The sequence below is a fragment of the Bos indicus x Bos taurus genome, chromosome 21, assembly GCF_003369695.1.
Source record: "Bos indicus x Bos taurus breed Angus x Brahman F1 hybrid chromosome 21, Bos_hybrid_MaternalHap_v2.0, whole genome shotgun sequence".
Classification (NCBI taxonomy): Eukaryota; Metazoa; Chordata; class Mammalia; order Artiodactyla; family Bovidae; genus Bos; species Bos indicus x Bos taurus.
In genome coordinates, this window is record NC_040096.1 from 41,276,186 (window position 1) to 41,290,013 (window position 13,828).

At 37.2% G+C, this 13,828-nt stretch overlaps 1 protein-coding gene across 1 annotated transcript in view; it reads left to right on the forward strand.

Moving 5' to 3' along the window:
* SCFD1 (sec1 family domain containing 1) overlaps positions 1–13,828 on the forward strand; it is a 110,298-nt gene that overhangs the window by 79,117 nt on the left and 17,353 nt on the right. Inside the window, 3 exon segments of the mRNA XM_027520639.1 lie at positions 290–352; positions 2,192–2,267; positions 13,505–13,558. Coding sequence (XP_027376440.1) covers positions 290–352; positions 2,192–2,267; positions 13,505–13,558 — 193 coding nt within the window.

Sequence of the window (13,828 nt, forward strand, 5' to 3'; positions counted from 1 at the left end):
TAATAATGAATTAGTGGTTTTTAAAGAATTTCAGTGTTTTGGTAACAATTGCTCTGTACTTGAACATTATTTTTCATGGTTGCAGATTATGTAATCAGTGTGTATAATTGTGCTCATTGTATTGAAACATTGTATTAGTTGAAAAATTATTTCTTTTCAGAAACTGCATAGTAAATCTTATGATTAGTTAGTAAATTTTTAAATGCCTAGTTAGTAAATGTTTCAGTGCTGTGATACTAAATGTTAGCTCAGCTAATTAACTTTTAAATATAACTTTCTTATTTCATAGGGCTTTTGCCAAGATGGCTTCAGCTCCCACCAGCTATGGCAACACCACCACTAAGCCAATGGGGTACGTATTTTTAATAATTCTGATTGAAGAAGTCTAGTACTCCAGCCATAACTGGACTTTTATGCCTTAAAAACTGTGTGACATTTCGTGTGCAGAAAGTTTTCATTGTGATATAGAGCAAATGTCAGCATGCTTTTTGGCTTCCTTAGGTAGGTTAAATTCTAATTTTAAAATGTAAATTAATGTATTTTACATGGTAGGGCTTCGTATGCTTCCTTGTTAAGACATTATGTTTTTCGTTTTCAGAAGATACATGAATTTCTATCAGTGTTGTTGATAATACAGACATTCAAGACCTAGCTTTTAGATGGAACTAGGCATAGTGCTAAATGATAGAGAGGAAGTACTCAGGGCTGGGTGTGACTTCTGACTCCCAAAAAATCCTGTACAGTATGTGTGATTTTCAAAGGAGCTGAACAAAGTGATTCTAACTGCTCTTTTCATTACCATACTAGCTTCAAATTCCTAGCTTATTTTTTGAAGCTTAGAACAGAAACATGAAACTGGAGGAAAACAGGTTTACCCTGGCCCCACTCTGAGCTGCCGATTTTAATGAAACAATTTCCAGAAAACCAAAGCACTTGGCCTAAGGCAGGAACATGTAAGCACTTGGCAAAATGAATCCAGCTGGCCTCACCTTCAGACAGTGCTGTGCGGGTTACCACTCTTACTCCCTGAGTTACCTGGTACCTGGGAATCACCTCAGAACTAGTCAGTCCAACAGAGATTACGTTTTCTTGTTTCTGTTAAAGAAATGATTTCCATCCTGCCCATCTCCTCATTTCAGAGGGGAAGAGGACAGGATAGGGAAAATGAAAATATATTTGGAAAACTACTTCCATGTATTTAATAAAATAGGCTTTCCAGTTTTCTGTCCTAAAATCTTACTGAATCTTAAAAGCCTATTAGATTTCTTATGGACTTTGTAGTTGAGGATTTTAATAAAATGTGTTATAAGAAAATCTTGGATGATTGAAGGCCTTCCCTAGCCTTCTAATATCAAAATGCAAGATTTCCATTCTGTCCCACAAAATACCCTTTGATTCCACATAAAATACTTTTTGAACCACAAATATAAAACCAATATGATAAGTCATTTGTGTTATTTTTGTTGGTAAAATACAGACACTGGACATTCTTACTGAGTTGAAGTAAAATTCGTCGGGCATTTTGTGCTATCACATTTTTATGTGATAGATTTTGTGTGCGGGACAGAAGAGCAAACAGTGCAGGACTAGGTCTAGCAGCTGTGATACAGAGAAGGTTGTAGCTTCCGACCTGTTCAGAGACTCCCAGACATACGTGTTTTCAGTATGTCAGTGTGTTCTGAACTCCTAAAGTGAGTCGTCTTAATTACTGTCTTTGTTAAATTGAATATAGTTGATTTACAATGTTGTGTTAATTTTTGCTGTACAGCAAAGTGATTCAGTTATACATGTATATACTTTTTTTAATATTCTGGATTACTATCTTTAATACATTGTTTTAACATTAAGACAGTCAGGAAATTCAAAGAACTCTCTTTAGCTAATAATTTACCTAAATATTGATATGTAGCTAAGGCTTAGCAATTAAAATGTTCATTTTGAGGACAGCACTCTAGTTTTACATCTTATCGACTGGTCAGAATGTTTTTTTACTGTTTTATTGTTAAATAAATTTGTGGCAGTGATATCCATGGAAGTTAGACGTTCTCAGGTCACTTCTGTTCAATGAAAGCAAATGTGGTAGGCACAGTGAGCTTCATCAGCGTGTGTTGTGTAATCAGACAAGCATTTTACCTGTAGTTAATCAGACAGAGAACTTGTACTTAGTGCAGTGCTCTTCTTTTGCACCTAGTCTCTTATCACGAGTCATGAATACCGGATCACAATTTGTGATGGAAGGAGTGAAGAACCTGGTATTGAAACAGCAAGTAAGTACAGCTGTTAGAAAATACACTGGTAACTTTTGAATATAAATGTTAACAGGTTGGTTGCTTAGCTAGAGCAGCTTCTAGATGTATTCAAGCACAAAATTAGGAATAAAATGAAATCAAGGGGTCCTTTACTGGTATGTTCAAGAATATGAGAGTATTTTACATATATAATTCAGAACTCTATAATTTTATGCTTTTTTTAAAAATTTGCTCTTCTTACATTAATGACATTTTGATTTCCTTCATCAGGTTTGTGAAAATAAGTTAATTGAAAAACATGAACTTAATCCTAAAATAATGAACTGTTACATAAATGCATATATCATTTAAGTTTTAACATATATTAGAATATTAATAGTCTAAAAGCCTGTGTAAATTACAAGTATTTTAAATAGAACTTGTGTTTGGGAATAATGCAACTATGGCTTGATTTCACATTTCATTTTGGAATAATAGTTTTAAACATAAGACTTTTAATGGTGTTTATATTTCTGTTGTTTTTCTGTTTTTCTAATATATAGATATTTCTGCTTCAGAGGGATCATTAATTGCTTTGGCTTCTTTTCAAACTGAACTTGTTTTTAACTTTTTGTTACGGAATTTTCAAATACACATTAGTATGTCAGGCTCTCCTGAACCCTTCACCAAGCTTCAATACTCAACATGGTGCCATTCTTGTTTCATCTTTCCCACTTACATTTTTTTATTTGTTTTTAGGGATATTTTAAGGCAAATCTGAGACATAGTATTTTACACATAGATACTTCAGTTTGTAGTGAGAAGGATTTTAAAGGCCAATTAAGAAAAGAAATAGAATATCAGTTATTCAGATCTGAATATTGTTTACTTGTTTTCAGAATAAACTAGATCTTTGTTTCTCTGAACTTCTTCCACACTTTTTATCTTTCTTACTATATTTACCTGTGATATTTTGTATTGATGTTGTTTATATTTTCTTTTTTTCCCACTTTTATTGAGATACAGTTGACATATATTGGTTTTTGTTTTGCTTTTTTAATTTGTTTTTGGCTGTGCTGGGTCTTCATTGCTACATGCGGACTTTCTCTAGTTGCAGTACACGGGCTTCCCACTGAGGCGGCTTCTCTTGTCAAGCGTGGGCTCTGAGGCATGTGGACTTCAGTAGTTGAGGCACACAGGCTTATGAGTTGCCCCAGAGCATGTGGGAGCTCAGTTCCAAACCAGGGGAGCGAACCCATGTCCCCTGCATTGGCAGGCAGATTCCTAACCACTGGACCACCAGGGAAGCCCCAACATGTATTGTTTTACTTCTTGACAGCAAGAAATTTTTTTTCCCCATCTTTGAATTTTCCATAGCAGTGTGGAAAAGTATTCAATTTTTGTTTGAATAAGTAAATAACATTGTATTGTAAAAACCTGTAGTGTTAATGAAGAACAGTGAAAAATCTTAATTTCTTAAGATTAAATTAAAAGGCTGATTACTTCCTAACTTTCCTTCAGAGACATTCCAGATTGCATTGCTTTCTAAGTACTTGGGAACACTTTTTAGCTTAATTATCCCTCTTCGGAATTATTTTCAGTCCTTCCCCTCTGTGTCTCTTCTGGTAATAGGCCACTACTGAATACTTAATCCACTTTCTAACTGGTTCTCAGTACTTCTGTGGGTCAGTTTATCTTTATTCTCTCGGACTGCTAAAGGTGAAAAGGCATAAAAACAGGTTGGACACATTAGTGCCCAACATACTGTACTTACAGTTGAACCTAGCACTTGTTAAAAAAAAGAAGTTACGACAGTTGTTAAAGTACAGTAAGGCAGACTTTATTCAGGAGGACCACTGTGAAAGGCCAACGTTGGCGCCACTGCAGTGGGGTTTTGAAGTCTGGGAGAGAGATTGGGCTTAACTCCAAATACATCAGGGAAAAGTGGGAAATTAGAGCTCAGTAGCAGGGTGTAGGTATCGGTGGATGGAAAATTACCAAGAGAAAACATCAGGGCTAAAGGAAGATTCTGGCTAAACCAGCCTAACGGGATTCTTGATGAAGGCAGGCTAATGAAATTGGACATCTCCTGAGAGGTGGTAAAAGGTGAGGAAACTGAAAAGATGTCAAGGATGGGGAGATACCGAGGAGATGTGGGTTCTATCTGTAAACTGACTTAGCAGATTTCTTTCTAAAAGTGGATAATGCAGAGATGGACACAGAAGTCCAAAAGTCAAGGCCCAGTTGAAAAAGAGTTTGAAGAGCCTCAAAAAAGAGTATAGTCTTGTCTAGGAGAGAATCTAGTCATGCCACTCTGCTTATCATCAGCTATGGACAGAATGATTTTATATGTGAGACAGAGGAGGGACCACTAGTTTCTAAGATTCTGTCTGACTTTTGTCAGACACACTGGCTATTGTATGAGTTTGTTGTTGTTCAGTTGCCAGGTTGTGTCCTACTCTGCCTCATGGACTGAGCACACCAGGCTTCCCTGCCCCTCACTGTCTCCCGGAGTTTGCCCAAGTTCATGTCCATTGAATAGGTGATGCCATCCAACCATCTCATCCTCTGTCACCCTCTTCTCCTTCTGCCTGCAACCTTTCCCAGCATCAGGGTCTTTTCCAATGAGTCAGCTGTTTCCATCAGGTGGCCGAAGTATTGGAGCTTCAGCTTCACCATCACTTCCAAAGAGTATTCAGGGATGATATCCTTTAAGATTGACTGGTTTGGTCTCCTTGCTTTCAAAGGGACTCTTAATACCTGTGGTGGATTCATTTTGATATTTTGCAAAACTAATACAATTATGTAAAGTTTAAAAATAAAATTAAGTTAGATTAAAAAAAAAAAGTCTTTTCCAGCTCCACAGTTCAAAAGGATCAATTCTTCAGTGCTCTGCCTTCTTTATTGTCCAGCTCTCACATCCGTACATGACTACTAGAAAGACCATAGCCTTGACTATACGGACCTTTGTCAAAAAAGTGATGTCTCCACTTTTTAACACACTGTCTAGGTTTGTCATAGCTTGTCTTCCAAAAAGCAATCATAGTCTAATTTCATGGCTGCAGTCACCATCCCTAGTGATTTTAGAGCCTAAGAAGAGGAAATCTGTCACTACTTCCACCTTTTCCCCTTCTGTTTGCTGTGAAGTTTTGGGGCCAGATGCCATGATCTTAGTTTTTGTAATATTTTTTTAATTTATTTATTCTTAATTGAAGGATAATTGCTTTGCAGTATGGTGTTGGTTTCTACCAAACATCAGTATGAACCAGCCATAGGTATACTCATGTCCCCTCCCACTTGAACATCTCTCCCACCTCCTGCCCCATTCCACCCCTCTAGGTTGTTACCACGTTGGGTTTGAGTTCCCTGAGTCATACAGCAAATTCCCATTGGCTCTCTTATAATATTGAGTTTTAAACATGCTTGTCCACTCTCCTCCTTCACCCTCATCAAGAGGCTCTTTAGTTCCTCTTCACTTTCTGCCTTTAGAGTCGCACATATCTGAGGTTGTTGATATTTCTCCTGCCAATCTTGATTCCAGCTTGTAACTCATCCAGCCTGCCATTGCTCATGATGTGCTCAGCATACAAGTTAAATAAACAGGATGACAATAAACAGCCTTGTCATACTCCTTTTTCAATCCTGAACCAGTCAGTTGTTCTATACAGAGCTGTAACTATTGCTTCTTGAACTGCACACAGATTTCTCAGGAAACAGGTAAGATGGTCTGCTATTCCCCTTTCAGTGGAAACAGTAGCTGACTTTATTTTGGGGGGACTCCAAAATCACTGCAGATGGTGACTGTAGCCATGAAATTAAAAGACGCTTACTCCTTGGAAGGAAAGTTATGACCAACCTAGACAGCATATTAAAAATCAGAGACATTATTTTGCCAACAAAGGTCCATCTGGTCAAGGTTATGGTTTTTCTAGTAGTCATGTATGGATGTGAGAGTTGGACTATAAAGAAAGCTGAGCGCAGAAGAATTGATGCTTTTGAACTGTGGTGTTGGAGAAGACTCTTGAGAGTCCCTTGGACTGCAAGGAGATCCAACCAGTCCATCCTAAAGGAGATCAGTCCTGAATGTTCATTGGAAGGACTGATGTTGAAGCTGAAACTCCAATACTTTGGCTACCTGATGCGAAGAGCTGACTCATTTGAAAAGACCCTGATGCTGGGAAAGATTGAAGGCAGCAGGAGAAGGGGACGACAGAGGATGAGATGGTTGGATGGCATCACCGCTCAATGGACATGAGTTTGGGTGAGCTCCAGGAGTTGGTGATGGATAGGGAGGCTTGGCGTGCTGCGGTCCATGAGGTCACAAAGAGTCAGACACAACTGAGCAACTGAACTGAAGAGTTTTCTACAGTTTGTTATGATCCACACAGTCCACAGCTTTAGTGTAGTCAATTTCTGGAATTCTCTTGCTTTCTCTGTCATCCAGTGGATGTTTGCTATATGATCTCTAGTTCCTCTGATTTTTCTAAACCCAGCTTGAACATCTGGATGTTCTCAGTTCACTGAGAAGGCTTCACTGCTGAAGCCTAGCTTGAAGGGATTTGAACGTAACCTTACTAGCATGGGAGGTGAGGGCAATTGTCTAGTGGTTTGAGCATTCTTCAGTGCTGCTCTTCTTGGAAATTGGGATGAGGATTGACCTTTTCCAGTTTTGTGGCCACTGCTGGGTTTTCCAAATTTGCTGACATAATGTGTACAGCACTTTAATGGCATCATCTTTTAGGATTTAAATAGCTCTGCTGGAATTCTGTCACTTCCACTGGCTTTATTGGCAGCAGTGCTTCCTAAGGCCCACTTGACTTCACACGCCAGGATGTTTGGCTCTGAGTGAGAGACTACACCGTTGTGGTTATCTGGGTTATTAAGACCTTTTTTTGTATAGTTCTTCTTTCCATCTCTTCTTGATCTCTTCTGCTTCTGTTAGGTCTTTACCATTTCTGTCCTTTATTTGGCCCATCTGTGGATGGAATGTTCCTTTGATACTTCCAGTTTTCTTGAAGAGATCTCTATTCTTCTCCATTCTGTTGTTATCCTCTGTATCTTTTCAGTGTTCACTGAAGAAGGCCTTCTCTTGTTTCTCCTTGCTATTCTCTGAAGCTGCATGTAGTTGGGTGTACCTTTCCCTTTCTCCCTTGCTTTTCACTTCTGTTCTTTCCTCAGCTATTTGTAAAACCTCCTCAGACAACCACTTCGCCTTCTCGTATTTCTTTTTTGGGGGATGATTTTGTTCGCTGCCTCCTGTGCAATATTATGGACCTCTGTCCATAGTTCTTCAGGCGCTCTCTTTACTAGATCTAATCCCTTGAATCTCTTTGTCACTGCCACTGCATATTCATAGGGAATTTGATTTAAGTTGTACCTGACTGGCCTAGTGGTTTTGCCCACTTTCTTTAAGCCTGAATTTTGCTATAAGGAGGTGATGATCTGAGCCACAGTCAGCTCCCAGTCTTGTTTTTGCTGACTGTATAGAGCTTCTCCATCTTTGGCTACAAAGAATGTAATCAGTCTGATTTCAGTATTAACCATTTGGTGATGTCCATATGTAAAGTTGTCTCTTGTGTTGTTGAAAAAGGGTGTTTGCTATGACCAGTGTGTTCTCTCTTGGCAGAATTCTGTTAGCCTTTGCACTGCTTCATTTTGTACTTCAAGGCCAAACTTGCCTGTTACTCCAGGAATCTCTTGACTTCCTACTTGTGCATTCCAATCCCTTATGATGAATAGGACATTTTTTGTGTGCGTGTTCTAGGAGGTCTTCTAGGTCTTCATAGAAATGATTGATTTCAGCCTCTTAGGAATCGGTAGTTGGGGCATAGACTTGGATTACTGTGATTTTGAATGGTTTGCCTTGGAAATGAACTGAGATCATTCTGTCATTTTTAAGGTTGCATCCAAGTACTGCATTTTGGACTCTCTTGTTGATTATGAGGGCTACTCCATTTCTTCTAAGGGCTTCTTGCCCACAGTAGTAGATACAACGGTTATCCTAATTAAATTCCCCCATTTCCATCCATTTTAGTTGACTGATTCCTAAGATGTTGCTGTTTACTCTTATCATCTGCTTGACCATGTCCAATTTACCTTGATGCATGGACCTAACATTCCAGGTTCCTATCCAGTACTTTTCTTTACAGCATCGGATTTTGCTTTCATCACCAGACACGTCCACAGTGAGTATTGTTATGATATGACCCAGCCTCTTCCTTCTTTCTGGAGCTATTAGTAGTTGTCCTCTGCTCTTCCTCAGTAGCGCACTGGAAACCTTCTGACCTGGGGGCCTCTTCTTTCAGTGTCATAGACTTTTGTCTTTTTACATGGTTTATCCGGTTCTCACAAGTAGCATGCAGGAGTGGTTTGTCATTCCCTTCTCCAGTGGATCACATTTTGTCAAAACTGTCCACTATGACCCATCTACTTTGGATGGCCCTGCATGGCACGGCTCATAGCTTCACTGAGTTATGCAAGCCCCTTTGCCACAACAAGGCAGTGATTCATGATGGGGAGTCTGCGACTATGTGCAGTTGAAGAGGAGAATTCATATCTTGCTGTTGGAAGGAAATCCCAGTAGTAAAATTGCCTAAACAAAGGAATCCTTTCACAAATAACTGATGGCACGGAGAAATTACAGGCTTCAGTCTTTTCAATACCCATATTTACTCTTTGAACTTATTACCTTAGAGTCACATGATGTACATCCCTGAATGATGCCTGTAAGAAGTATCTAAACTGATTCACTTAAATATTTTCTTGTGCTAACAAAAGATTTGTTTTCTTTGAAGTTTGCAAAATATAAAAACAGATGATCCTCTGTGACCTCAAACCTTCCTGTTCTTAACATTGCATATAACATACTGCTTTGATATAGGCAGTTTTTCATTTACAGAAGTAAAATTTGAAATGATTGGTGGTTACCTGTTTCTACATCACATTTCTGTCACCACTGCTAGGAGAGAGCCAGGCCAGTGTTGTTCTTTTTTAATAGATGTTCAAAAGACTTTTTAGTTTCAGAATTCAAGGAAATATTCACTCATTTGGGGGACATTGGTTATTGATTGGGGGATAGCGGTTCATTGTAAATGTAAAATAAAAGTATTATAAAACAGTAAATTCAGTATGTTTTAACAAAATACAAGATACTCAAGGGTATATAACTAGGTTTTAAATGTTAGTTTTTCTAGGTCAGAGTATTCATCTCTGACTTATTTCAGTATGATAAATTACTAGAATTGAATTATGGAATCAAAAGGGTGAACATTTCTAATTGTCCTTGGTAAATATTACCAAATTGCTGTTCAGAAAAGATGTACCAATATGCAGTGATTTACAGTGCTTGTTTCTCTACATCCCTCCCAGACCTCAACCTGTGTGTATGTGTTGGTGTGTAATCTCTGTAAATTCAGTACTTTTAAAAAGTCTCTTGCTCTAGAAATATTTAAACACATAGCCATTTTTAAAGTTACACTGTCCTAATGTTTTAAAATTTAAAGGAACTGCTACAGGTTTTAAGAGATCTGGGGCAGGTTGGGAACTGAGAAAAGAGACATCAAAGAAGAAGACTTGTAGAGATGAATTCTTTGTTTCACGCTTGTAAAATTCTAATTTATGCCTCACATCTCTAAATACTGGTTTGGATTTTTTTTTTATCTGAATAAACATTTTAAGTTATAAAAAATATAGATAGAAATAATAGGATGTTTTGTCATGTCCAGTTTTCTAGGTCACTTTCTTCACTTTGACTTTTCACTTTCATGCACTGGAGAAGGAAATGGCAACCCACTCCAGTGTTCTTGCCTGGAGAATCCCAGGGACAGGGGAGCCTGGTGGGCTGCCGTATATGGGGTCGCACAGAGTTGGACATGACTGAAGCGACTTAGCAGCACCAGCAGCACCAGCAGCAGCAGCATCTGTAAGATGGGGATGTTGGATTTACTATGTAGATCCCTTCTGACTTAGAATTTTAAACTTTTCCAGTGACTGAAATCACAAAATATGACTATGATCATAAAAGCATTTAGGATTTTTAGAAATTAATTTTTCACTGTATTTTCTTCTCTAATGTTCATATATTTGAAATTTGAACATAGTAATCCTTAATTTAGGATATTCAGGTGTGCTTTCTACTAATAAAAATTTAGTTAGTAACCTAGATAATTAGTCCTGAATATTCATTGGACTAAAGGAAATCAGTCCTGAATATTCAGTGGAATGACTGATGCTGAAGCTGAAACTCCAATACTTTGGCCACCTGATGCAAAGAACTGACTCACTGGAAAAGACCCTGATGCTGGGAAAGATTGAAGGTGGGGAAGAGAAAAGGACGACAGAGGATAAGATTGGATGGCATCACTGACTCGATGGACATGAGTTTGAGCAAGCTCCAGGAGTTAGTGATGGACAGCGAGGCCTGGTGTGCTTGAGTCCATGGGGTCACAAAGAGTCAGACACAACTGAACTGAACCTAGATAATAGCATTTTTCATTCTATATCTGAAGCAGTTTCCAAAAACAATGAAAAACACACTTGTTGTTCAGTCGCTCAGTCATGTCCGACTCTTTGCGACCCCATAGAGTGCAGCACTCCAGGCTTCCTTGTCCATCACAAACTCCCAGAGTTTACCCAAACTCATGTCCATGGAGTCGGTGATGCCATCCAACCATCTCATCCCCTGTCTCTCCCTTCTCTTCCTGTCCTCAATCTTTCCCAGCATCAGGGTCTTTTCCTATGAGTTGGCTTTTTGCATCAGGTGCCCAGAGAATTGCAGCTTCAGCATCAGTCCTTCCAGTGAATATTCAGGTTTGATTTCCTTCTGGATTGACTGATTTAAAAACATGCTTGGGAATTTTTTAAATAACGGGCTTTCATATGAGTAAATCTCATTTATATGCCTTTTATTGAGGTACACAATTGTTTTGTGTCTTTAAGATGAGTGAACAGACCATCTGCTGAGTGAAGAAAATTATATGGTTTTGTTATGCTGTTTTCTGTCTGTTAGCTGCCACAGTTCAGTTATTTCAATTAGAATTTTAAGGATGGGGAACCTGATGGGCTACAGTCCATGGGATTGCCAAAGAGTTGAACATGAGTCAATGACTAAACAACAGTAATTATCTTGTATATAAATTATTATCAATATAAGATTGATTCTTTAAATCACTAACTCAAGGCTTCATTTAGGCTAGGTAGAGCAGTAGTTGGTGACAGAGATCTCAGAAGTTGTTTCCTGAAGTGCTCTTTCTTAAGCCTTTAAGGACACTGTGTATTTCTTTTATCATTCTCTACACTGGAAGTTTTCCTTAATATGTGACAATCTGTGAATATTGTATAACGTGGAAGTGGTTGATGACTCTTTCAGTGTTACCTGGTTGTAAAGACCAAACAAAAACATAAAGAATAGTCTCGGGGCTCTTAAACTTTTGAACTGTTCTGCTAGAGAGAAATTTTTCTAGTGTTTTTTAATGACCTGTTCACTGGTAGGCTTATTTTCAGATACACCAGAGCTATTAAATACAAAGTAAAATTTAATTTTTACTTTTATGCTAAGTGAAGTATGCAGTTTTCCAGTTATTTTTGCAAATACAGTAAAAGTAATATGAGTCTTATGGCTTTACCAATTATATAAAATCTTTAGTGAATTTTTCTCCATTGCATATACCTAATAGCATAGTACAGTTCGGAGTTAAATGTAAATTAGAGAAATAGATATAATTTTAGTAAAATGCTATAATTTATAATGTTGCCTTGCTCCAGAATTCTTTTATTATTTCTTCCTGTTTTGTCACAGAGTACTTCATCTTTTGTTGGTGTTACTAAGAATAAATATGTAACTAGTTTTCTTAAAGCATTTTTAAGATTTAAATCTGTACCCAGTTATTCTTTAGAGAAGGGTATGATTTAGACTCACATTCTTAAATGAACAAACTCAAGTTTATTTGAAACAAAACTTAAAAGGTACAATTTTGAGCTACCTTTTTTCAGATTTTAAATAGAATTCAGGAAGTACATTCAGTGAGCTTGAACATTTGGTTCTTGTGTTTATATTAAGGAGTTCCTGGCCAACAAAAATATCTAGAGTATAATGAAATAACTTTAATTTTATTTGCCTAAGATTATCTTAAAAGATTTCTACTTGCAAATCTAGAAAAAGAAAAAAGAAATGCATATTTTCTGTCTGGGCAAAGCACCGTTTTCCTTAGTGATAGTCCATTTTAGTAATAGTAAAATGTTTTATGACCTAAAGAAAGTAAAACTTGTGAAATAGTAATGTGTTATCTACTATTATGTGAATAATGAGATTTAAGGTTGCCTCTGTTGTATGAAATCTCCAAGATACAAGATGATTCTTTCCAGAATATTCTCTACAGTTCACAAAGGAAATATCAGTTCAAAGTGGGCAGAAAACCATTCCAGTAGAAATGAACTTTGAATAGGCATAATAGTCACTTAGAAAATTTTTTGTACCCGATGTGTTATATTCAAAATAATGGTTCAAATGGTTAGATTGAAATAGAACAGTACAATTTCTTATCCCAATGCATGTAAGCATGTCAGGAGGCAATCTTCTGTCAGCACCAGTATTATACATTTCATGTTCAAAGTGGAATTTGTTCTGTAAGAAGACAGTGCAGTATGTCACTGAAAATTTGAAGTCTACCTGAGACAAAATTAAAAGTTGTGTATGCATCCATTTCCCCATTTTTATGAAAGTGCACAAGTATCTTTGTGTTCTTTCATATCTTTTGTGCTCTTTGTGTATCTTTATACATACAATCAAAGATTATACATTAGATACACAAGTATACATAGATACACAAGTATCTAATGTATAATCGAAGATTATACATTAGAAATGAAAAGCTGTTAGGTCGTGTAATCTCATATATTAATATTTTTGTGAACTATGTACTGTGTTTTTAAAGAAACTTAAATATACCGAAAGGAAATGAAAAACGGAGGCAGGGTTCTTAAAAACTTACTAGTATTAAAAAAGCAGATATCCAGCAAAGTAAAAAGCCCAAATATATATTTGTACTAAACCTAGATACACCTACACATTTTTTAAGATTACATTTGGAACCTTGAGTACTGCCAAAGATATTTACATGTATGACACCATTCATAGAATACTTAATCTTAGAATGTGTTTGATTGAAAGGTAGACATACTGAACTATAGAATGATTAGGTTGTCTTGTTACTAAAGAAGAATTTTGGTGTGTCATTTCTTCTGATATTTAACAAAATACTCAATGATTTCTTCCACAGAATCTACCTGTTACTCGTATTTTAGACAATCTGATGGAGATGAAGTCAAACCCTGTGAGTAGCATATAACGTTGTACTTGTAAATTCTTGAGCATACCAAACTACCTGTACCAAAGGTGATAAGCTCAGTGTGTTGTGGGCTTCATCTCAGCAGAGTGCGTGAGGGAAAGGAAAGAGTCCACATCCTCAAACAGCAGTTTTTAGCCATTACTGCATCCACTCTGGCCGGCTCTCATGCAAAGTAAATGTAGATCATATCCTATATATATCCTAAGGAGCAAGTTTCTATAAGTAAAAGAGAACTAGTGAGCATCAGTTGGTATA